We start from the raw sequence: 26,487 nt of genomic DNA, 5'->3' as shown, positions 1-26,487 counted from the left end.
GCCAAATCCTGCAGGGCACAAGAGGTGCCCTGAGGTCTAGATCAAAAGGTATTCCCCTAGGGCCTTCAGGAGGAAAACAATTCCTCAGTTTGGCCAAGTACACGAGCAGAAGATTAACTTGAGGCACAAGAGTTTTCTTACTGAATTGAGGATGTGCTCATGTCCTTGATGATTTAGATATCGTATAGGGCCACTGAACCAGACAGAAAATACTCAGTAAGAGTCAGGTGTATACAAAGAGCTCTTGACTCCAACTGCTAGCAATGTACGGGAGGAATTACAGCAATGGCCTCTATGGCCTTCTCTCAAGGGTGTTCTCAGTAAAAACCCCAATAGATAAAGTGAATGGAGAATCCATGCAATGTCAGTGACCTAGAAATGCACTTAGAAAGATTCTTGGCTCTTAGGTTCTGGCAGTTTCAATGACTAGAGATTCAAGTGCTGTAGGAAGGGAAATATTTGTTGATGAAAATATCAATGCATTGTTCAGAGACACAGAGGAACTGCTAGCTGTTAGGAATTTTACAAGTTAAAATGATGTTACTGAGGCAGATCATCCCCAAGTATTTGAACGTATGATTGATGACTACTGGCAGAGACAAATGGAACGTTGTGAAAGGGAAGATAAGTAAAAGGACATAGCCAGCTAAAGAGAGCATGCTGCAATCTCTCTTTACAAAAATGTACATGGTTACCCAGTTTCTTCTCAGATAGTTGTGGCTAAAGCTTGCGGTACTGAGTGCAAGGTATCTCCATTCTCCTTTTCCTATCCCAAATGTGCTCATCTCTGTCACTGCACATGGGAGTCCTTTGCTGCAAGAGAATAGTGGTTTCATTTTTCAGGGGAGACTTGAGGAAGGAGATGACCTAACACCCTGCCCTATATTACGATGGGGCCTATAGTTATGACTCCTTAAAGTGCCTATGCTAGTTAAGCCTTTTACATCCTAAAGAATTTGACTATGCAGTTCCCTTAGAGGAAACTTTGAAAAGATCCTTGACTACATAAAATTACTCTCGGACAGTCTCCAAATGGATGTTAGGAAGCAGAGCCCTGCATGATGAGCATGAAACTGAGCCTTTGAAGTCTGTAAATAAAAGGGGGAAGAACTGCAGGGTTGGTGATTACTTTGAAATCCTGCTGAAACCACAGGGAGCAGCAAGTCTTTACAGCACCACTGGCAATGAAGTAACTAGGTGCCAGAACAGTGACTGAGCTGAAAAATAAGATAGCTGGATTCCCACCTTATTCTCTCAGGTGGTGACAGGTTAATTCATTCCATTTTGAAGTCAAACTCTGATTTCCCTACTTTGCTACATCACTCTAACTTGGCAGACCCGAAAACCACAAACCTCCTTCTACCTTTTCATTTTTAATAAGTAACAGAGGTGTCCCAAATAGAAGCTGTCTTCAAATGCTGCTGAGCAGTATGCACACACTTCTGTGGTTGAGAAACTTGGGGCAAACAGGTCAACCGGGGCCAGGATGGCTGAACTTGGATGGAAACACAGCCAGATCTGGAGGACCATCAAACTAGGAAGGCTTCAGGTGTGAGAAGCTCACATGAGCTCATTGCTGTTTCACAGCACTAACATCTTGATAGAAAAAGGACATGAGAAGAAAAAAAATCTTTTGAGATAAAAAACAAAGCAAAAAAGAAAAAATCTTCATGCTGTCATATAGTCACACTCTTATCTATACAGCTCTTACACAGTGCCCTCAGAGTGCCAGTCAATCTCCAGCACACCTCTATCTCCACACTGTCACTGTGGGAGAAGGAAAGAAATCTTATCTCCACCACATAGGTGAGCAGCTGAGGCAGAGAAATTAAGGACTTTATTTAGTCACCTAAATGGAAGGCTCTGGTACCATTTGTGGTGTGCAAGACATGCATAGGGCTGGCAGGCAGCACACAGGACCTATGGGAAAACCATGGTTTTCTGGAGGCCAGGCAGGGTATGCTGGCACATCACAGATAGATGTCCATGTTTAGGCACCTGAATTGAATTCAAAGTGACTAGGCCTGAGACCAAGGTTTGTGGCAGAGAGGGAACTGGACCCTAGAAACTGACCCACTAGCACCCTAAGTACAAGAACTGCTTCCATATGCAAAGCAGGGATACTTCTGCTTTTTTCCCCACATCTTGACTTTATTACTAAAGCCAAAATTCATGTGCTCCAGACCTCCAAAAGAAACCGTGGCTGTCAGCAGCCTGAGCACTGTCCTGTTTCTGCATATGAAGATGCATCCATCTTCCAGCCTCTTTCAAGAAGACCCCACCTATGCAATATAGATCTTTTTTCTGTCCAACTCAGTAGAAATGCTCAGATTGCCATACAGGGAGCCAGAACCAGTATCAGAGCAACCTTCTTTCAGCCTGTCCAGTCCTCACTCTGAAGGTGAGCCCATCTCCAAGTGGCAGCATTAACAGAAAGACACTTTCATACTAGTTCATGCCAAAACCCTGACGACGATTTAGGATCTTGTAATGAGCTAAGTGAGGGAGAACAGGAGGATGGTCAAGGTCACAGCCCCCCCATGAGCGCTATCAATCTTGACATGTATAGCAAACAAGGTTATCAAACAGCTGCCAAATCAGAAAAAAGCTCTATGCAGAGAAGCTGTGCTGGCCTTGCTGCAAGCTGTTATTTTGGTGCATTAGGCTGAGGACAGATTTGCAAAACCACTCGAGCAATTCGGACATTTGGTTCCCCTTTGAAACAGCTCAGTGAAAGAGCTGGTGGTGAAGCTGGTCTGGCTGCCTTTCAGAGCAGCTTCCTATGGTACAACCTGCAGCAAGGCAGGCATCTGTTCTCCATTTGCTATACTGGCTTGGGATGTGCCCACATGCATGACTTGCAGCTCAGGAACACAGGCTTAGCCAAATTGCCCCCAGGATGAGGCTGGTTTCAGTCCTCCCTTCTGGCCTCTCTCCTCAGAAAAACACATACATTCCTTCCCCAGCCACACCAGGTACCCATGAACAGAATCTGATAAATGTCTTAATTTACTTCAGTCTATTGAAAAGTTGAAAGAGAAGAATTATTTTTATGTTACTTTTTCTTCATATTTGAAATCTGATTAGAATAATCCTGACAAAGCAGAGAATGATAAGCAAATAGAGTAGGTGAAAAAAGGTAGTTCTGAAAGAGGAAATTGATTTCCTCCCACTATTCCAAATTTGAATAATAAACTTTCACAAAGGGCTTATTTGCAAGGAACTCCTGGAGATGTATATATATATAAAAGTAATTAAATTAAGTTTAAGAAATCATCTTTCAGAGCTCTTCACATAAACAGAGTATAAAGTTCGAGCCATTTGCACTTGGAATGCAGTGCCCCAAACTTTTGCAAGGCTGCAGGAGAATTAAAAGAAAACTCTTGGAATTAGTGCACGATGCAAAATCGTGGGGCTGTGGGTACTTTATCTGCTTTTGCACCTAATGACTTATAAAATAAAGAGAAGCCATCTTGCCCTTTTCCACACCTCTGTTTTCTTTTCTAATACATTGGATAATTGTCTTTTTGAGGAATTCAGTTTGAGATTTCTGGTGGAAAAGTAGGTCTTGCTCTGACTTCAAAAAAAGCCATCATGATTTTCAATTTCCCAAACTAATTATTTCTATGAGATTACCATTTTCTTTCCACTGAAATTCTAAAGCATTATTAACGAAAATATTGAAAATTCCCTTTCTGATGTTTAAAAAAAAATAATTTGCTTCTTCTTTATGTTGTAATTTGAGGTTATATCTGCAGAGGAGCATGTACACATTCACTGGTCTTTACCCAAAGGACAGAGCAGACCACAGCCTCAGGTATGGCAAGGGTAAATGTATTCATTTCAGTTTCCTGACAACTGAACAGCACTGGATTTAATCTAGATACACCAAGTACCTCAGATAACAGAATCTGAAAAGTCCCTGAATACCACAGAATCTGTAGTGTTCCTTCCACCACTGCCTTGCTGATGTGGTGCTTTAAAGATCGACTTCCACCACTAAACAGCCCACAGAAGAGAACTTACTGTTGAGTTTGTGATTTTGTTACTCCAAATGGTTTTCTTGAAAGACCTGGTCATTCCATTCCTGTGCTTCTTTCCCAAGCACTGCTGCCATTTCCAATCCCCTACTCGCCATCTTGTGAAGATGAAACTGTAAACAGCTCCAGCTCCTTGGGTGGCTGAAAAAGAGATATCTGTAGAGCCCTGAGCAACTTGACATACAGTATTAAGATGTACAGGAGAAGATGGCTGGCAGAGTAAGAACCTCTCTTGAGGTTCCTTTGCCTGTTCCCATTATCCTCAATGAAGATTGCTAGGGATATAAATGCTGAGGAGCCAAAAAAGACATGAAATGGGAAGATAGAGAGAGAAGCAAGCCCTGCCTACACAGCATGCAGCCTTCAAAGCAGACTGATTTGCTCAGGCTCAAGATACTACATAAGTTGTGCTGCTGCTGATGCGCCAGTTCTCTGAATAACCACGATACAAAAGAAAGCTCCTGATTAAGGCAAAGAATTAGGATCAAGAAGAAGAGAACTAATCCAGTCTCCATGCATGACCTTCAGCATGTCACATCACTCCTCTGTGCTCAGTTTCCTTCACTATGTGTTGCAGCTTCCCAGGATGAGGGAGAATTATCTGAGTGTGGGAGAGCCCAGGAGCAACTCACAGGTAAATGATAACAGATTCATTTTGGAGCCCACACCAGTGGCCTCTGCAACTCCAGCTGACCTAATTCCTCCCACTGCCCATGATCCAGATGACCCAAACGCCCTCAGACCAGCACATCACTCAAGGCCAATCAGAGGATGCAGCTTTAGGGAAAAGGACTGCATTTTAATGACTCTCTATCTTATATGTGACAGCCACAAGCTTAATCTTGCTTTATGCTGACAGTATGTGAGTGGTGCTCCCATCAGAGATTGAAGCAGCACAGCACTTCTCTGACCTGGCTGCCAGTGTTCAGCTTGACCCTCCAGGAACAGGAAGCAATCACTTCGAAGATGCATGATGCCTGGCATGAGTACATAGGGGTGGAACAGTGCAGCAGGGATGCAAAGAATTGTCCTTCTCCACTCTTGCTTAGGAGAGATTTCCCACCTAACAGCCATGTTCATTATCCCACCGGCTCTATTTTCTTCCCTCTCCAATTGCATGTTCATGATGATTCAATGGTGGAAGAGAAAAGGCTGTGCAAGAGATTCATGCTGATTTCTGTCTCCAAGGCTTTACAGCTAAGCAGACGATCTCTGCCCAGCTGCAGTAATTCCTCTGCAGTGCTCCAGACGCATCTGGGAGTCTATAATATGTGCATGTATGCATACAAGTCCCACACGCTGCTATCAATAATGCATCTGATGTGCAGCCTTCAGAGCAGCCAACCAAGGAAGCTTCCTACAAAGACAAGTCAACCCTTCAGCCTTCTCAGGAGGAAAATGGTGGGGAGATATGAAGACTTACCATCTTCATGCCATATCTTATTTATGTCAAGAGGGTATTCATAGTTTGGAAAGCTTTTAGCATAGGGTCGGTGCCTAGGTATGTATTTGGGGGATTGGAGAGTGCATTGCTCAGAATAGCAGAATACTTCCTGGGATTCAGATAACTTACAGAAAAAAGCCTGAAAGCCTACCATTGCTCCCCAGGCTCCTGGTCCTCTGCACCACAGATGCCATCAGCATGTCAGAGGTAGCAGAACGCTCACAGAGTCTCCTGACTGCCTTCCCAGAGGCTGAGATGTCAAAATACCAATTTAACCTGTGATTCATGTGTATGTGTCTATGTAATTTAAAAGTTTTAGGGTCTGTCAAGCTTTTCTGCAGTAAGTAGCTCCCACCATTCAAGAAAGGATGGCATCAGTAGTGCAAAAGGAGCCCTTTTTAATCAACCAAAAGCAATAGTGTCCACCCAATGAGATGAATCCTTCCTCTTAGGCATGTAGTCCAAAACATACTGATACAAAATTAACAAGGAGTGGCTAAGAAAAAGGAAAAATGAAGAAAGCAACAAGGTGAGCAGCCAAAGCCTTTGGATGATGTAACTAAAGCGAAGCAAAACCTGAAGTAAGTGAAATTAGTCACAAAAATAGAAGATTCAGCATGTAGCCTAACTGCGGGCAGAAAGGGGAAGGATGCATCATAATGGGACTACTAGCCATGACTCTGACCACAATTACTTGGTCTCCCAGTCCTGTGAGATGTCTACAGAAGATTGCTGGCGAAGCAGAGAAATTTCATTTCAGCTTGAAAAATAAGAACCAGACCATGAATTCCAAACTTTGCTCTGAACCATCCCATCCAACAAAGTCAGAGTTTTCTGTTCCTATTTACGAGGCAAAACAGGCTACGATTTGCCTTTTACTACTGGAATTTTCAAAATCTCTCGCTTTCTCATAATTCTACACCTCAGACCCTGTATGCACCATCTTTGAGTCTCATGTGCCATTCCAGATTTAAAAAAATACTAATAAGAAAAAAACAGTTTTACAACAGAGTATTTAAAAATGCTATTTTAAGTTCGGATTCTACCTTGCTTATTCATCCATTCAAAACATACAAGTTGCATAATGTAATTAAATACCCCAGGAATGTACAACTGACACATCTGAAAAAAGTCAGTAACATCCACTCAGGGCTCACATTTTCATCCTTCCATAAGATGGTGTGTCATTGGCCCCAGTGGATGCGGGAGGATGGGCTCTGTCTCTGATGCTCTCTGCTACTCTCCTGGCCTCTATGCAACAAAGCCTCCACTCCTTGTCAAGCCCACTGCAGCTCCAAGGCCAGGTCCCAAACCACTGCTGGGCATGTTTACATCAGCTTCAGGCCATGCAGCACTGTGCCATGCAGCTAGAGGAACCAGAAGCCAGCCCCGTGTCTTGGGATTCACGGTAATGAAAAGTTATGGGACCTGAACTCAGCTCCCAGGGTACAGAGACTTCACAAAAATTATTTCTGCTTTGCTAGTGCTTAGTCAGGATGGTATCTTCACAGCAAACCCAAGTCCAGGATCTCATCCAGACCTTTCTGCTACACTACATTCCCCAGATTCAGCTAGTCTGGCTTGAAATAGCCCAAGTATTTTGAACTTCTCTTCCTTTCCCCTGGAAAATCACATTACAATCCAACAATGTTCCCAATTTAAAAAGTTTTCTATCACTTAGCTCCCAGTTATAATTACATGCACAGTCAGTAAGGTTTCTTCTCAGGTTTTTCAGCCTGCCTATGACTGTCGTATCTCCTGCCTTCGCCTCCAGAGCCATTAGTCACTGTTTGGCAAAGGCATGCCATTCACTAGTTTTATCCATTCTATATTTGACTTGGGTGTTATCAGAAAGGAGATCAGAATCAGTTCATTAACACACACCTGACCTCAGACAAACACGTTCTCTCTCAGAACCTGCCTTGTTCCTTTCATATCAAACACAGTCTGAACTTAGGAAGGATAATATTTGTCCTCTCTCCAGCACAAAACAAAATGTTAATTATCTCACTGTTATTCTTGGCAAGCTGGAGTTTTATCTAGATTTCACACATAGAAAACAGATATAATCGCTATTTATGGACAAAGCAGGCATGGGATAAATGACATTAAAAAACCAAAGCAGGCTGAAGAGTTCGGGGCAAAACACATTATTGGCCCAGGGAGATGAGCTCAGCTCCTGTCCATTTCTGCATCCCCCAGCCAGCAGAATGAAAAGAGAAGCCTATAAAAAGGAACTGTGCTGCCATCACCTCTCCAGATTCTCTCATGAGGGCTGAAGAAGTGCATCAACACCAACAGAACCCAGAGCTCCTCTTGCCATAGGAGATGCTGTGGACCAGAGCAGTTACTTGCCCCACTGGGTCCCTGCATGGAAGGAACCAAGCACATACAGCCTCAGGGCTGCTCACAGGGAGATGGCGAACACGGCAATTTTCCACGTGACCTGTCAACTCCATTTGCCAGGCTTCACGTCACTACAACCTGACGTATCGTAATGCAGACAGCTGTTGTCTCTGTGGACCACGCTCCTGACAGAGAGTTGGTTGGTCTGGATGTAATAAGTCTGCCAGTCCTCAGCTTAATTCCTTCTTGACAAATACCTGTGTCATAGGCACTGGAAGCATCTTAAGAGATGTGAACACAGACAAACGCAGGAAACAAATACAGAACAGCACTGAACAACCCTTGGCGATGCTCTGCCACATCAGCTTCACAGTGAGGTGGAACACCAACCTCAGTGTGATTTTTAATAGAATCACAGAATGGCTTAGGTCAGGAGGGACATTAAAAAAATCACCTTCTCCCAGCACTACTCAGAAATCACTGTTACCAGCTTCATCCTTCTAGTGCCCAGTCACAAGTTGCCCACAACAACAATACAGGCATTCCTGCAACCAAGGAACATTGGCAGCAGTGTTATATTCCAAGCACTGCCAGGCAGCTTCACTCACATCACCTCTGCTAACTACGGGGTTCCTTGCACGCCTCCCCATTCTGAGTCTGCACATTTTCTGGAGTTTCCTTCCAAAATCCAATTGGAACACTGTATTGCATCAATCATTTTCTTCTGCTTCTATCTCAACATTTCCCCTACAGTGGTAAATTGGTCACTACTGCTGCTTAGTGCCTGCCATAAAGACTTTGCCTACTTCCTTATCAAAATTGGAGCTACACACTTGCACTCACACAAATCAGCAAAAGAAAGGCTGTGCAGAAGATGGTAGCTATCACAGTGATTCATCTTTGAGATTTTTAATCTTGCCTTCCTTCAGAGGAACCCTGCCCTCTTCGGTGCTTTAACCTCCTCCCCCTTTCCTTGAAGGAAACCATATGAGATTATAATGTTCCATCAAAATCTAAATACTTTGTTCTGATTTTATTAGAAGTAATAAAGCAATATAAAACAGCAATATAAAACACGCTGAAGTCCTTTCAAAATGGGGAACTGCAACATTTCTTTGGGGAAGCGTCAAAATGAAATGAGTCAGCACCACTGGTGTATTTTTCCCTAATTTTCTTCCAAAATGAAATTTCAGTAACAGACCATAATACATCCCAATATTGAAAGACCACTGCTTACAAGGGGAATGTTCCATTCCTGCCTCTTCAGATGGCATTACATGAAACATAACGTACTACTAAATGTCCTACACAACCAAGATTAAGAGAAGACAAGCCTTATTTAAAAGCATCTTCATTCATTATAAATTGCTTATTATTATATAAGCTAGCTAAGAAAACAGGATTATCACAGAATCGCAGAATGATTTGATAGGAAGCGGTCCTTAAAGGCCATCTAGTCCAACTCCCCTGCAATGAACAGGGACAAGTTATGTCTTGCTGCCACTGATTTTGTTCTCAGAACAGAGAACAGCTAAGCCTGACCCTATGTGGAGCAGCAACCTCAAATGGGAGCCTTTCTGTGGTTCTCTGCTAAGGAAGTCCTGGGAGCAAGGTTCCTCAGTGAGCTGCCAGATGGGAAACCTTCCCAAAAAGTCACAGTTCTACAGCACCCAGATCTCCTGCCAGCCTTCCTGTCTGACAAGCAACCCAGGAGGTGCTGCCAAGTGAGGTCAGACTGGTTTCTCACACACGTCCATCATGCCACCACATCTTGAACAATGCCCTGAGTCTGGTTACCACCAGTCTCACGTAGGACAGGGGAACTCCCAATGCCAAGGCACACAAAAAGCTGAAGCACCACTTTGCTTCTGAGAGATGAGGACAGCCAGGCAATGTGGGTAGAGCACCTCATTGGTTAGAAGAGTGACCGCCTGGCTATTGATAGACTGTTTACAGGTTTCCATGCTACCAGGGCACTCATCAGCTGTATTTTAGGAACATTCGATGCAAGGCAGGAATCTGCTCCCAGGGGCTGGTTTTCCTGGCAGAACTGCTTGCCCCCAACATCCATTTTACTCCCTCCATATTAATGATTAAGCCTGGAGACAGTAGGCATTTTACATCTCCCAGTTAACATCTCTTTTCAGCAAACCCTCTTAAACCGCCAGCAAAGTAGAGTGGATGCCCTGGGGGGGCAGGGGGGAATTAAAAGCACATCAAATTGGGCTCCTGTTGTGCTTTCCCTTTGGAGACATTTCTGTCTCTGCTGACCTGGCTCCCTAATGAGCCATGTAAACCAGGGAATCCCCCCAGCAGCATGCTCATCTACAAAGCCTGCAAAAACGAGATGTTCAGGATACCTGCCCAATGAATCGGCACTTCTGATGGATTCACCTCGCAGGGCTCGAGGTCAAACAGGCACTAAAGAAATGCCATTGGCAGAAGGTTGACACCCCAAGCCTATTAGGGGAGAGAATGCAGTGTTATTGATTTCAGCCCTTGACCTTGAAACGATGTAAATAAGAGTGCAGCAACCCTGGAGGAGTTGTAGCGAAATAGTTACAGCATCGCAAGCAGATTAAAAAAATACAGTTAATATACATACTTCCCCAGATGCTTGTTTATTATTATGCAAGACATGTTTATTATGCAAAATGATAGAGCAGAATAAAAAAGCAGAGAAAGGGAAAATGAAAAGACACTGAGCTCTTAACGTGACTTTTTTTTTTCAGCGCTGTTTGGACTTTTTTTTTTATTGTGCATAATCATTCCCTTATTAGCAGGAATCTTTGAAGTGATTCAAGCTCTAATTTCAGCATTTCAACTTGCAGGTTGATACTGTAAAACCACACTGAGTCCTGGTAAGCGACCCATTTTTTTCTCCTCTGCATTCCCCATCTCTGCTAGGGTTTTCTCAGTCTTCCCAATAAATTATGTATCATGATTTGCTATTTCAAAAATAATTAGAACTCAGAGTTAAACAACAAGGAATATATGAGAGCAATACATTTTAGAAGCGTTATGCACTTGGGGCAAAACCAATCCCAGCCGCAATGCCACTGAATTATACATATCACATGCAGAGCTGCAACGTTGGTGTGCGTGGCATGACTGCGTGGACCTGGGGACACCCTGCCCATGACAAGCTCCAGGATCTTGCCTCTCAGCCAAACTATTTTTGGGGTGATCCCATTCCCATACTCCTCTGAGATATAAGAGGAATGATGGAGAGAAAGCTGGGAGTTGAGAGTGAAGAGACGGCTCCAACTTCACTTAGCAAGGTTATACGGAAGTAGGAATTAATTTGGTAGTGTAAGCCATTAACTGCAGATCGACAGACAGGAGAGCATGTTCTATGTCTTCTCCCGTTACAATTAAGCTGTAAACTCACTGGAGCGGGACGTACCTCTTTATTCTATGTTTTCCTGTCCTCTGCAACAACCAGCCCTTGGCCTCAGCTTCCCAACAGCTGAGACAGTACAAGTAGAAACGTTGTCCTTCACTCACTTTGTATACTGCTGCTTTGGTATCAAATGCCAACAGAGGATCCCCAGGAGGGTTGTGCATCTCCCCAAAACAGGTGCTGATAAAAATTTTGGGGCATCACCAGGGAACTGACAGCTGCTCCATATTACAACAAACCTCAGTGGAAACTCACCAGTGACTCTGCAAGCTTGCTGTGAAGATAGTGCTTTTGCATCCAGCTGTCTGCAAAGGCAAGTGCCTCAGATCAAGGCCTGATTTTCTTGCCTACTCAGCACCTGATTCCACAGCAGACCTCAGAGACCTCAATAAGCTAGTCTGGAAAAAAAAAAAACAGGTCTCAAGTGTAAATAAACAATCCATAAAAGTCATAAACAGCTGATTCCCAAGCCAACGAGCTTTGGCATCTAACACATTCAGCCAGCTGTAAAGCTAGCTAGGGATCTATGGCCGGCTGCAGGCAGTAAGTAAACCAACCCCACACTGTCCCTGCTCATCTCTAACTGCATGGAAGAGATAAAAAAATTCACTGCTAGAGGTATGGATGTGGCCAAGCACATCAGTCTTGGAGAGGACTGCACGTTTCTGCAAAGAGCTTTCTCACCAAAGCTGGCATCAGAGAACCAGCTCTGACTGGTGCTGGGAAGACTTTTTCCAAGGGCTGCTTATTCTAAACTCACTCATTCAAGAGCCCATGCTGAGAAGGAGCTGGCACAAACCATCTCCAAGACCAAGCTGATAATAGCCTCTGGTTTGATCCAGTGCAGAGGATGTCAGCCAAGGTCCCAGCTGGCACACACAGATTAAATACTATCAAAAAACCCCAAACAACCAAACCCTGCAGTGGTAATGTGTTCAGCTACAGTTGCAGAAAACCTGGGTTCTAGAGGAGGAAAAAATTCAGGCAGCAGCACATCCCTAGACAGTTGTGTTTTATCTGAAAACAATTCCAGGTTTGAGAGCATTACAAGAAGTCCTAGCAGGGCTAGTCTGAGACAGACAGCAGGTGAGGCAGCCAAGCAGCAGAATAAGTTCATTTATCAATGGATCCGCGTGAGTGAACAGTATCTATGGGGAATATTGACCCATTTTTCAGAAATCTCTCAGTAAAGGCTAGGGAAAAAGCAGGTGCAAGCATAACAATAAAGGAAGCCAGTCCAAAGCTGTAGTTTAGGGTCTGCTGAGCAAGGGAACAGGGACAACATGTCCTTCGGTGTAGGCAGCAGTCAGGTCCAGGCAGCATGGCTGCGGCTGGCTCGTCCCAGAGGGGAGCAGACTGTCAGTGCTGCCAAAGCAATTCCCCAGCACATTCTCTGAGTCAGACACAGCCGTGCCAAACGTTGGCTTGGAGTGGGATCCAGCCCCACAAGGAATGCTACAGCATCCAAGAGGCTGTTTGGACAGCCTGAGCTCTTCTCAGTCACATCCAGTTCTTTCATGGGATCCTGGTCTAATCCCTTGTCTTTGATACTATGAGAGGCTTGACGCACGTCCCCTGCTTTTAACAGGCTTTATTATCCCCAAATTTTCTTATCTTCTTTCTTATCTTATGGATTTCTCCAAAACACAGTGAATAACACAGTGAATTTATTGATGTGTTGTTGTAAGACAGAGACACCAGTGAGTACAAGAAAATCCACCCTAGGGAGTTCCATCTCCCTGAAGCAGGGATGGGGAGATGGGACAATAGCATCCATCTGCCACGAACAGAAACCTTACATCATATTCATGAAAAACAGCTTCACTCTTGTATTAGTTTAAACAGATCTGGATGCTCTCAAGCCATGGCATGTAATGAGGTGCACTTCATTTACCACTGGCCATCAAAGCACATCCTTAGTCTTCCCTGCTTAACCATCCTACTTAAGACACGCGCAGTTGCTAGGAATAAGCAGGCCCCATTAAACCACTCTAATTTGAATAATGTATGATCTGAAGCATTTTAAGACACTTCACGTGAATAGCAAATATCTTGGTATTATTCATCTACCTTTAGGATCTGATCACTTTACAAGAAGATTTTCATTGTTAGTAAACTGTTGTAACTTATTTAGAGGCAGTCATTTATGTTTACTGGACTATGAAAGAACAGGAAGCGTCTGGCATCCATAGAGATCCAGATTGATCTCTGTCTCTTCTTGACAAGCAGCCAGTTTTGAGACCTATCTTGCCAGGCATACTAACACATCCACTTGCCATTTTCTACCCTGAGCTGCTGGGGAAAGAGAGCATTATTAGCTCCCAAGGGAACGGGGGAAATCCCAGCCATGTGAGTGATTTAAAACTGGACTAGGAACACAGCATTGTTTTTGTCTGCATACATGGTACAGCACTGCATGGTCTACAGGTTTATGGAAGGCACACAGTGGTAAGGCCGCGGAAATCAACATTTATGCCCCACACCACAGAGACTGTTGTCCTTTCAGCAGTCCTATCTCCAATCTCACGTATGCTTTTAAAGCAAAGTAAATGCTGAGACAAGAGCAGAATCACTGTGCTGTAAATTTACACAAATGGAGATGAGATTAGAATCTTGCCTATACGCTTTCAAGATATCATAAGCACAGAAATGAGAAGTGTGTTATTAACTATCACTACTTACTATGTAGAACTAGAGCAAAGTTATTTGAAGCATAAAAATTTCTGGCAAAGGGCTGCCATATTTAATAAATCACTGAATCAATTATTCAATGTGAAAATCAATTACTTACTTCAAATGAGAATCTTATGAATAACCTCATGCCCTTTCATGCCATCTAAGAAAGTTATAGGGGAATTAGTCAGTAAAAAATGCCTCACTTATCTTTAATGTGCATTAAAAAGACCACACAAATACAGGGTAATTCTGCTCCACTGAAGTACTGCCAACAGAACAGTCCAGAACCATTTTAATGAAGCCAGTGTATTACAGTGGATTTACACCTCAGTCAAAAGCAGAGCATGACCCATCAGGGCACCACCTACAATCAGTTTTCTGGGTGCAATGCAGAAGCAATTCCATTCGGTCCATCCCATTTCACAAATATGAAACCAGAATATAACCAGCAAACCACAAAACCTCCTCTACGACGTGACCTACATTAAGTAACTACTCAAAGGAATGCAAAGTATATCTTCACAGGTCAGGAAATATTACCACGAAGCTCCGCAGAGACACTCTGAAGTGAATATTGCATGGCTTTGCAGCAGCTCCCATCATTCCTGCTTTTACAGGCTTTCCAATATGTGACTGCCTCCAAGTCCTCCCTCCCACCTACAAGACCCAGCCACCAAGGGTGCAAGTACTTACTGAGCTGTAGAGATAGCCCTCAGCGTTCATGGCAACGTACAGGCCTGCCTTCACCCCTTGGATTGCCACCACACGAAGACCCACAGGAATTAGGTTGAAAAGGGCTGCGGAAAGAAAAGCAGAAGTTACTGAGACATCAGCTCGTGTGGCCACTGCTGCTTCTTGCCTTGGGGCTAGCCCACCCCAGTCCTGAGTTGGAAACAAGCCCTGCTCCAGCTACATGAAGGATCCGCAGCCATAGCTTTGATGCTGAAAGCAGTTTTTAAGAAGGACAGAAGAAGAGATGCAGACCTGACCAGAGCTCTGCTCCTCATTCAGAAGCAGCACTAGATAGGATGGAAGATACAACCTTTCAGAACTTAATTTTACTGCCATCCTAACGACTAAAGCGCTGCAGCAACTTCCTGCCAATTATTTCTTATTGCTCGATTCCAAGCAGCCCCTGGATCTCAGTGAAAGACCTTTCCAGTACGCATACCCATTAACGAATGGTCAGGCTTTGGCTGCACTTATAAGGGACTCAAAAGAGAGAGGACTGTCAGCACCGACAGACTGAACACTCAAGCATTAACATGGCTTTGTTCCCACTGAGATCTATAGGATAAGAGCACCCAGGTGCTGCAGGACTTTATGCTTCAGCTTGCGAAGAGCTAACTGGACCCTGCCATGGGCACAGCTCAGCGCATGGAAAAACAGGCACAGGGTCAAGCAGAAACACAGGAATGCTTCATTCAAGGTCTCTTCCTTGTCACACACATAATCCTCAAACTGATTCATTTCATAGATCATTTACAAACTTCTACACCTGAAAGAGGTCTTCCCATAATGGCTGCAAGAGAAGCAGATCTCTCTGTGCCATCTCTTAGTCTCTCCTTCTCTGGGAGATGTGCTACCACTCATTTAACATCAGCACTGAAGGCAAAAGTAGCTTTTGCTCCCAGTCAAACTGCTGCAGTTCCTCAGGTCAGGCTGTTATTAAAGCTGGTATGATGGAAGGACTCAAAAGGACTCAAATCCAACTCAATGCCAACGTCACTCTCCAAGGAGACCTGCTAGACACACACATGCCAGGTAACATATGGATTTAACTCCATCATGAGATGGTTCTTAAGAACCTCCTCCATGTGAATTACTACCGAGAAGATGAGACAAAAGTGGCTGAGAACCCCTTTTAAAGAGAAAAACATTTATAGCAAATATGGAGAGAAAAGTAGTAAAAAAAAAAAAAAATTGTTGCTTCCTTGCAAACAGTGGAGAACACGAGATTTGTCAAACTCCCAGAAACTGCATAACTTCTTCCAGTTATAAGCACCATCTCCAGTGAAATATCAAGATGTATGCTTAAGCCTTACCAAAATCAGTGCCTATGTTTAAGCAATTTCATAGGAAGCAAGCAGAGGGTTTCAACAGATACATACAAAGTTCAACATAGATATTGGTATTTGAACAATAAGAGTCAAGGAGTGCACTACTCTTACAGTGTTCCAAAAGGAGACAGAAATGCCCCAGTGTAGCTACCAGGCACCATAGAGCTGCATTACAACATAATCCTACTGTTGAGGAGCACAGTAACCAAGGCAAGCCTATATTTCAATCAATTTCTCACTACTAGAGAGGTCTAAAACCCTCTGTAATTAACAAGTCTATTTATAAGCAATTTTCATTCCCTAATTTTTCCCCCACTGAAAAATGGAGCATGTTACTGCAAATAATGAAGCAAAATGGGCATCATCATTCTTTCTATACAGCCTATTTGTCTTCCATAGAAAACTTGTGACAGATCATTCAAAGCATTCATTAGGCAGTGGGGTGATAATGCCCAGAATTAGTGGGAAGAAGTTCCACCTGGAAGTACCTCCATGTGCAAAACTCTTTTCTCCACAGGTGTATGCTGAAAGAGCACACCAATAATCACACTGTGCTGTGTGACAGCAGGAAGAGCACTGCCAGCACCCAACCTCCCTTGGTCCCACAGCTCACAGTCATGGCAGAGCATCTCCTACAACATGCTGTACAGTAGGGAAGCAAGTGGGCAGGCAGGCAAGCTGAAGGGCACACATCTGACAGAGGTGACTGACAGCCAAAGGAGTTTTATGAAGCAAACTTTTCCCTCTATTGAAAGTGCTTGAAGGTCAATCAAAGCTGTGCAAGTTCTCAGAACAGTTTCAGCAATCAAATCATTAAAGATCTCTGAATTAGTTAAAGCCATTTGTTGTCATTTTTAAGTGAATATTTCATCTTGTTTGTTTTGGAACAGATTTCAGAGCTTGTAAGCTTTCTTACAAGAAAGAAAAAACATGGGGAAAAACCTCAATTAACTTTAAAAGTTAATGTCTCATTTTGTATCAAGAAAAAAAATTCCCACTTAACTTGAAATACCAGATTTAAGGGTGGGGAAGAGGACTACCTGCAGGAGGGTACAACTATCAGGACCCACTAGGCTCAGGTAGGAGTGAAGCATGGATCAGCCTCTTCTCAGCAATAGGAAAACAGGGAGCAGTCTCAAGTTGCACCACGGGAGGTTCAGGTTGGGTATAAAGAACAATTTCCTCTCTGAAAGAGTGATGGTGTACTGACACAGCTTGCCCAGGGAGGTGGGAGTCACCATCCCTGGAGGTGTTCAAGAATCATGGAGATGTGGCACTGAGGGACATGGTCAGTGGTTGGACTAGATGATCTTAGTGGTCTTTTCCAACATTAATGATTCTATTATTCTACACTATGGGGTCTGATGTAGTAAAAAAAACACATTAAACACTTTTCTTCTGTTGCAAAAGTTATATTTTCTATGCCACATGTTACCACATGGGATGGACATACTCTTTGGTTTACATGCAGGAGATAGAAAAATTAAGACACTGCATGCTTGTGCTGGTTTGCTGTCATTACAATTCACCATCTTCTTCCACCACCAGATTTATATGTGACAATGCTTATTGATTATAGCACTTTTATCACACTTCACTGCTAAACCCTTTGGCCACAAACACATTGATCACTGCAGTTTCTCAGACACATGACACTTCTTAAACTCTGAACGCTCACTTGATTATGGGTCTGAGCTAACTTATATACAAAAATTCTTCATATATCCCCATAAAAGTAGGAAGAGAACCTGTCCTCTTGCTTATGGCAAGATAGCATGCCTCTAACTGCATGGTATAAAGAACAGATGTCCCAAGCACTGTTTTGTGGGAAGCTGGCTGGATGCCCATTCAAATGCCATTAGAACTTGGCTTGTTTTTTTTTTTTTTTCTCCTCTTTTAAGAAAAGAGGTGGAAAATAAATACCATCAGCCTCTCAAGAACACCTATAAAATGGGAACCAGATAGATAATTCATTTTAAAATTGCTTAAATATTAGCAGTTCCTCTTATACAAATAGTTGGATTTTTATTAGAACTTTTAATTGCGTCAGATGCATCTCAGGGACGTGTCGGCATCTCATTTGAAATGTTTATTTTGCCAGAGTAAACCAACCTAATACATTTCACAAAAATTAGGCTTCCTTTCATAATGATAATTCAAATAATTAGTGCATAGATACAGCACACAGAGTCAGTGTATGGAACACAGCATTCACTGGGCATTTAATTGTGTGAAGATGACTTCTGAACAGAGAATATGTGGCCACACATGATGGCAAGGACCTGCTGTGAGCGTCGAGAGCATCCTTCTCTGACAGAAGAAGTGAGTTAACCAACACCACTCCAGGGACAGGAAAATATCATTTATCTATTTTTGATGAGTTTTGCACAGAAATACAGCTTCTGAATAGCTGGCCAGGAGTGTTCTGGATAAATATTTTAAAACAGAAAATACCAGTGAAGCAAGTCTGCAGCTGTTCACTTAGTTGAATACACTTACGTGGCTTTTTTTTCTGGTCAAAATTCAAGAGATCTAAAGGAATAGAGAAAGGAGAAGGTATGCTTTATTTTTTGTTATTTCCAAAACCAAGTAACACTTTTCACTTTGAAGCTATAACAGGAAGCTTCATATCATATAAATCACTGACTTAAACTGAAGATTCGTAAAGGAAAGTGAGCAGTCAAAAATTAAATAGGACTGAATAAAGCATACTCCTCTCATTTTCAGGAGCCAAATACTATCAGATTGGATTTTTCTCTTCTGATATCCCCTAAGGTCAAGACACAGGGGATTGTTTGATCCCTGTATTCTCCATCTGAAATGCCCCTTTATGTACCAAACCTTCCTGCACAGCCCATGACTGAGCAATGGGCTTGGCACATTACAGCCATGGGCCTCCTGTGCCACCAGGCTGCCAAGGTAGGGCTGTCATCTCACCAGATAAATTGATGCTCCAGAAGTGCCCATCTCTTTCCAATTAAGAAGACAGAGTGGAAGAGGCTTACAAGTACTTAGCATCTTTCCAATGTGATCTCTGACATTTCTGACATACGTAAGAACTGTTTGGGTGATGTGGGGCTAACTCAGTCACAGAGACACAGGACATTGCTCTTGTGCCCACTGAGGAGGGGCCAGAAGCAGCTTCCCTTGCCTCCTCTGCCAGTCTGAAATATTGCAGAACTGTCCTTACATTTCCTTTTTCCCCTGCTGTTTACCCAAATTCATCTCTGCTTCCATTTAAGCCCATTACTTCGTTGTTTGGTCCTCACTGATAGATGAGGGTAATGAATCCCTGCCATTTCTAGGAGCTCTTTGCAAGCCAGATGACAAATAAGCCTCCAATGGGATTTTCTGCAGATTGAAAACATCCTATGTCTTCCTCCTTTGGAAAAAAGCAGCTAACACCACCCAGCACTGGCTTATTACTCACTTGCTAAAGCCCACTGAACTCATTGTGTGCTGGCATCTGCCTGAGAAAACCCAAGGCCAGGCTTCTTGTAGGAAGGCTCAGGCCTCCACAGAGTAAGAGGTATACAGGAGTGTGGGGAGGTTGTCTACACACTGTTCTTTTCCCATGTAAATTGGAATTATATCATCAATTTGTGGTGTTTCATTCGTTTAGCACAAGCACATGATGCAGAACTAAAACCTGATGCTAACAGGATGCTCCAGGCCAGGTTTCTGGCTTCTCTTGGTTCGTTTTCCAAAGGCTCTGCCAGGCTCTCATGATTTCACTTGACATCCTCACAGAGCCCCTCTCTTGCACACTGCTCTGACAAGGGGATATGGGCTATTGGTTGGTTTAAACCATTATGGCTCCTGCATGTGAGCATCACTTTTAAACCCACATGGCTCCACTGCACTTTGCTAACCTTTGGTGGGTAGTATGAATTTAACTCCCTTTGAGCAGGGTTTTGGAAGCAGACCTCATTTGGAAAGGCAAGGACATCCAATAACCTCAGTCTCAAAGCAGGAGATTTGGATGAACAGCTGGATTCCTCCAGCTTGGAAATTCCCGATGCTTGCTGAATTTTTCAGGATAAAAAGAGCGAAAGCAATTATCTCCTCTTCTCCTTGGAAAGAGAATTCCCTGTATCCTTTACCCATGTGGCATGTGTATAAATATAATCTCCTTTCTCTTCTGGCAGTAGTTCAAATCATGGGTTTTATTCTCCACCCCACCCAGATGGCAGTTACAGAATTGGGGCAGGAGGGAACAAGATTGGAGAGGAAATATATGAAATTACACAGGCAAGATTTAAAGGGGAAGTATAGATAGAAAAAATGTGCAGAAAACATCTGGCTTCTTCCTAATTCGATCTTCTCTGAAATGAAGCTTCACAATCAAGACCCACTAGGTGATGCATTTGATTGTAATTGGGTTGCAAAACAGGCTAATTTTTCTTACTGTAGTCGCTGTTTTCGTCCTTGGTCCCATCAATTGTACCATCTGGGTGCATCTGCAGGAAGTATTCCTGCTGGCTGAATAACCTTGTCACAATTCCCTTCAGCTGGGGTTCTGCAAAAGAAAAAGTATATATAATTAAAAAATATATATATTAGATATGCCAAACATGTAGCAAGAGACCTAATTTGTACAGCCCCCAGTAAGCCCTGAGTAAATAAAGCATTTGGAAGTAAGACAGCTTTCTGCAATCCCTTTCAAGAGAGGTTGTAAAATATTCATATATACACAGACATACAGGCAAATAAAATGGAGATCAGATGAGCAGGTAAAATGCAAGGCATAGTTGGTACAGCATAAAGTAACAGATTTATGCAACACTGCTTCAGTGAAAGTTACCTACCAAATGAAAGTCTTTAGACAGCTTATGTATTCTGAATATGCCTCCAGTTTAGAAGCAAATTTGCTAGCAGTCTAGCAAAGAATGCACTTATTGTTTCTTATTCTGTTGCCTGTGCAGGCAACTCGCTCGGTTTCTATGTCTGATTCACTATCGTGTCGCTCCAGTTTTATGCCACTGAAAAATCTGTTTAAATTGATGTTATTAAGCAGCGTAACACCAAACTAACTGAGCATTGAATCAGGCTGCACCAGTCCAACCGTGTGGGATTTGGGGAGCAAAATTCCTAAAAGAACAGATGTGAGACACCTCCAAAAACAACCTTTGAAACATTTATGGGCACCTGAAACACCTCTGTTTTCAAATCCCGTATGTTCCTCCCTCCCAAAAAATGTGTGCCACATACTCTGGCAGATGAGAACTGCTCTTTGTCATTAGCAGGGTCCACTGGTCAAACAGAAATAAAGCAGTAAAAAATTCAGGACAAATTCACTTTGATCACAGGTGTGTTACTGGTGTAGCTTCTTAAAGCCAACTAACCAGCTACAGGCAGCCCCACCAGCTGGGTTACAGAGATTCCCTTGTGCAAAGCGAGTTCATAGTTCTGTCTGACCACCCTTGAGAAGTTTTGAGCAAACAATAATGAGCTCTAAGAGGAAAAAAAATCCAGTGCAGCATACCAAAATGTAGTCAGCCTCCATCCTCCAAACCTCTGCTGAGGTTTGATAAGCCACACTCACTGCATACCTCACAGTCACACTGCATTAAGTGGCCCCATCAGGATTCCCCATCCCTAACATTCCTGGCCCCCCAGCCCAGATTTCCTCCAGCCAAACCCCGTGGCCAGCAGAAAGAGCAGGGTGGATATCTGTAAAGCGTTGGAGCTTTGGGGACCCCTCTACCAGCCCTCAAGAGAATCAGGTCCAATTTTGTATATACAGAAGCATGTGCTTTCCATGAATAAATCAGTGCCAGCTGGTTTCCATGCTGCCTTAAAAAGTGATTTCATAGTAACCCAAATGGTGTAGACTGCAGGAAGGCATTTTCCCAGCAAGATTCACAGCTCTGGGACAATAAGTACACTCTACTAAGAGCACATGCCAACTGAAACAAAATAAATTCATTTGAAAGTAAGTATTTTGCTTTGTTCTTTCCAAAACGCAAGATCTGTTTTGTTGGATACAGGAACTTGATTCAAGAAGGAAGGGAATGCAAAGCTGTATTATCAGGCACAGCTGAACACTTCACCCCTCCAATGTGTCCCTTTTCCTCTCTTTTAGCTAATACCACAATAATAATAAAGGCACTAATAGGCATTCTCCAATAGGAAACCTATGTTTCAGTCCCTGAATGAGTCTCAGCCTCATTTTTACTCTCTCATTAAATTTTCATGTTTAAGTACTTTGCACAAAATGGAAGAGCTCCCAGCAGGACATGCTTAGAGACGCTCCTGCAGCCTGAAGCTCTCACTGTGCTGGGGAAGGGGGAAGACCTTGCCTGAAATCCCCTGAAGCATAAGAGGAGTGAAGATAAAAAAAAAAAAAAGAAACAGCTTTACCCCCTTCCTTGGGAAGATGATTTAGCTACAGGACAGAAGGCCTTTGTCTTTTGTGGTCCAAGCTATACTTGGATCATGCATATTATTTTGGAAGGACATGCAAACCGCTGCCACTTACACTAAGCAGCCTACTGAGTACAACACACAGCAAAGCTTCTCACCGTTAGTAGCTTACCGTCACCTTAAGAATTTATCAAAACAGCATCAGAACCTCCCCACATCCATGCTAGATAGATGGAGCAGGGCTGTTCCAGAAGGCTGCCACCATAGGAAAACACAGAGCAAAGCCCCAGCATCCCTTCATCACTGACACAACAAACACAGTCAGGTCTGACTCAAGCTCCAATAACTGCTTGCCTCATAGACGAGGGATTTTCTAAGTCAATGTCTGCCAAGGGAAAGGTTGAAGGAGAAGTCTTCTCTTCCATGCTCTTCTTTCTGACCAGATCTACTTCAGCTGAAGTTTGAGGCTCACTCCTAAGCTCACAGTAGCTCAAGGGGAGCAAAACAGAGCAGTAAGCCACATGTAAAACTAACCTGTTCCTCCAGTCCCTAATGCAGTGGTGTTTCTGCCTCCACCTTGAGAAAGAGCCCTTTCTGCAGCAGCATCCCCACACTCTGGGCTCATTTATGAAGCCCTGCATTATCAACAAACAAAGCCTTTTCCAGACCCTCAAGGTGAAGCCTGCTTCTAACAAGGACCAAGGATGCACCCATCCTTCTTCCCAAAGCTCAGCCCAGATTTACTGTTTGAAGAGAGGCGTCCAATCACAGAGTAGCATTTTTCCAGCCAACCCAAAGGCACAACTCTACACTTGGCTCTTGCCTGACTCTTTAGTCATATCATACATCTTAGCATCACCTTTTTCCAATCCCAGAGAACAGCGATTTTATCACGGCCTTCTAGCATTGCCACCCCTTGTGCTGCAGCAATCACACTGAAAATCTCAGCGATTTTCTGTTTGCTTGTTTTTAGAAACTAATACAACCATCAACTCCCTTGGTCACTTAAGGACAGAGGAAGATCCTGACAGGCCATAACACAAGGCAGAAAGACAACAAAATGGAATGGAAGTTTTCCACAGCTTAGCAGTTAGATACAGAAGAGAGCAATTCTTCCTTGCAGACAATATTCCCAGCACTTCAAACACTGGCAGGAAAAGAAAGCCCATAACCCTGAGATTTTGTCAAGTTCCCCCAGTAAAACTGCCCCAAACTACAATCAGTAGAAGACAGAACAAGCCATAAATAGTGGAGAAAAACTGCAGCACAGCCAAGTACAATCCCCTTCATTACCATTTTCTTCCTTGTATTGTTAAGAGCAGCTTGGATCTCCACGCCTTTAAAGGAGCAATACTGCACAATGCACTCAGGATAAACCTACTTCTCCCACTCAGGCTCCTCCACTCACTCTCCTGCTTTGCTGCAGGATCAGCTTTTCCCAAAGAAATGGAACTAAACTAACATGGACAAGACTTCATTGTAACTTAGTGGCTCCCTAAAGACAAAGACAAGTGTTTCAGAATGAATTTAAGGAAGAAGTTATGACTGCCTTGATCTCAAAGCACAGTCTGAACACAAGAGACTTTTATGCAGCACTTATTCCCAGTGCAGCCCCCAAGCTATTAAGATTCCCATGTGATATATCAAGGGATATTTTTGTTCTTCTTTTATAAGCCATTGTGCTTTAGCATGTTCACGTAAGGGATCCTGCTCTGGCTCCTCACACAGCTGTTCAGGGTGGGGAAGCCAGAGGAAATGCAGCAGAGCTACTCCTCATACCAAGGCAGTGAGCTCCAGTCTTTCAAATGTGGTGCTCCCTGAAGGTACAGGGAAAGTCACCCCCACAAAACACCCCCAATGGCCATGGTCACAGAGCAGAAGAGCCAAGAATATCAGAGGGCAAGAGCTAAGTCACAGCTTTGCCCATCTTCGCAGCATCTATCAAGCTGTTTTAGTTTTTTTCCCCCTAGAGCAAAGACAGAGCCTTCAGCTGCTCACCCTTCTTAAAGCAGTCACCCAACAACCAACACATCACACCTCCCCAGCAGACATCCCATTTGTTCTCCTTTCCACAGGAGAAGTTCATCAGCTCTGCAAACCTTGCTTTTCGCTTCCTGACCTTCAATACAGCTGAGACTAACCAGTAACAATCTGATTGTTGATCTCCCTGTTGCTATATAACCAGTAGCGTGATGCTGATGTTACTCAGTTCGGCTGCTCCAGTTCTAGGCCTTCAGGTCACTTCCATCCACCACAGGCTGCTATGCTTCCTGCCGCTATACTGTTTGGTAACTATCATTAAATCATTAAGATTGGAAAGACCTGTAAGATCATCTAGTCCAACCCCAGCCTATCCCACCACGTCCACTAACCACATCCACTAACCACATCCCTCAGTGCCACATCTCCACAGCTCTCAAATGCCTCCAGGGATGGTGACTCCACCATCTCTCTGGGCAGCCTGTTCTGTCTTCTGGGACTTCCCAAAGGACATGAAAGGTACAGGGCACTCACATACAAATCAGCCCTCCAACAGCATCACACTGCCCACAGACACAAGCACCACTAAAGGTATTCACCATATCCCATGGGGAAGCGTAGGAGCTCTGGCAGAGTCACTAGGAGAAAAGCTTTTTATTAGAAACATCACTGGCTCTTTAATTATCTCTCATTTAATTTCTGCTCTGTTAGTTCATACTGCAAAGAAGGAAATGACAGTGCCTTCTAGGAGGCTACAAATCCTACAGAGCAACAGCAAGTAAAAAAAAATAACTAACTAACTCAGCATCTTCCAATGACCAGTAACATCTTAAGAAAAGCATAACATTCATCCAGAGAGATACTACCACTCACCTGCTAACCCTTAAATGAGGATGAGTAGGGATGGAGCCAGGATCCACCCCTCTGATCACTCAGGTGCATTGCTTGCACCTGAGCTCCCTGGGTTAGCCACACCTTCTCACCTGGTGCTCAACCATTGGCTTGGGCTGTGATCTGGCAATTCCACTGCAAGGTTGAACACAGAACTAACTGCAAAATGGAAACTGCACAAGCAAGACAATTGCTCTTAATGTGGAAAGAAGCTGTGGGGTTATGCACCCAATGCAGCATTCAGCAAAACCCAGCTGAGAGCATGCTGTTGCTTACTGTTATCAGCAAGTTGCTGTGTGAATGTGAGCTGGGCATGTGCCACAGCATGAATCACAGGAACCTTAAACCTTACAACCTCCATCATGCACTGTAGGGTGGCTCAAACCAATCTAGACCCTGAGTTGTGGAGAATCACAGAATAGGGCACAACTCTGATTTGCAGCTGACCCACCTTCAAGAGGACAGTTTGCATAGCCTCACTTCTTTTAATTCACAGAGCACCATGCCTCGCTGCGATGTGTCTAACTGAGGGTCTAGACTGGGAGACCTGAAGGAACTCAACCAGACACCATTCAACCAGACCTTAACCTCAGCTCACTGAGCAAACGGGAGGATCTCGCAGGGCTGGGTTTCAGCAGCCTCTTGGAAAGACTTAGAGACCTTTCAGGGACTGCAGTCACTGGCTCCAGGGTCTCCTGCAATCCATAGCAATGCTCTGGCTGACAAGCAAGCCTCGACTGGAGGGTGCTGGTGCAGAACTGCTTCTAAATTCACTCTGCATTTGGATGTCAGAGGTCCTGTGTGGTGGTTATGGCTTCAAATGAAGCTCTGGGGTTACTGTTCTCCATGCAATAAGCTGTCAAACAGTGGAAGACTCCTCTCACTTGGCCAGTTAGCAGCCATTTTATATCCAGCAACTGCAGCCAGGTAGCAGGAAGGTACCACCAAATAATTTTGGCAGGAGACATGCCTATTTGCTGTAGCAGGACACACTCTGACTCAATGCCTCCACCTGCACTCAGCACAATAACCAAATAGTTTGTCTGGGACTCTGAACCAGCCCAGCCAGCACCTGCTGCACTGCAAGCACACTGGGCTGGTAAAGGAGAAAGCACCTCTGGTGCTGGGCTGATCCCAGCTGGGTGCACTGCTGTCTGCCCTCTCTGCCCATGCAACACTTCTGTTGAGGATGTGACTGCAAACAGGGCACCTGTAACACAGCTCAGGAGCACATTTCACCTAAATGTTTTTTGAACATTTGTTTTTTCCAATTAAGCATTT

The 26,487-nt window shown here is 43.7% G+C and overlaps 1 protein-coding gene across 4 annotated transcripts in view; it reads right to left on the bottom strand.

Moving 5' to 3' along the window:
* The window catches only part of FGF12 (fibroblast growth factor 12), a 186,801-nt gene that overhangs the window by 43,602 nt on the left and 116,712 nt on the right, over nucleotides 1-26,487 (bottom strand). For all 4 annotated transcript variants that reach the window (XM_031603404.2, XM_090147387.1, XM_090147386.1 and 1 more), the window contains 2 exons: nucleotides 20,378-20,488; nucleotides 14,603-14,706 (listed from right to left, as the gene is read on the bottom strand). In XM_031603404.2, coding sequence (XP_031459264.1) covers nucleotides 14,603-14,706; nucleotides 20,378-20,488 — 215 coding nt within the window. The remainder of the gene's footprint in view (nucleotides 1-14,602; nucleotides 14,707-20,377; nucleotides 20,489-26,487) is intronic.

This window comes from Phasianus colchicus, chromosome 10, assembly GCF_987193195.1.
Source record: "Phasianus colchicus chromosome 10, bPhaCol1.hap1.1, whole genome shotgun sequence".
NCBI lineage: Eukaryota > Metazoa > Chordata > Aves > Galliformes > Phasianidae > Phasianus > Phasianus colchicus.
The sequence above is the reverse complement of the archived record's forward strand: the minus strand, read 5'-3'. Positions and strand labels throughout refer to the sequence as shown.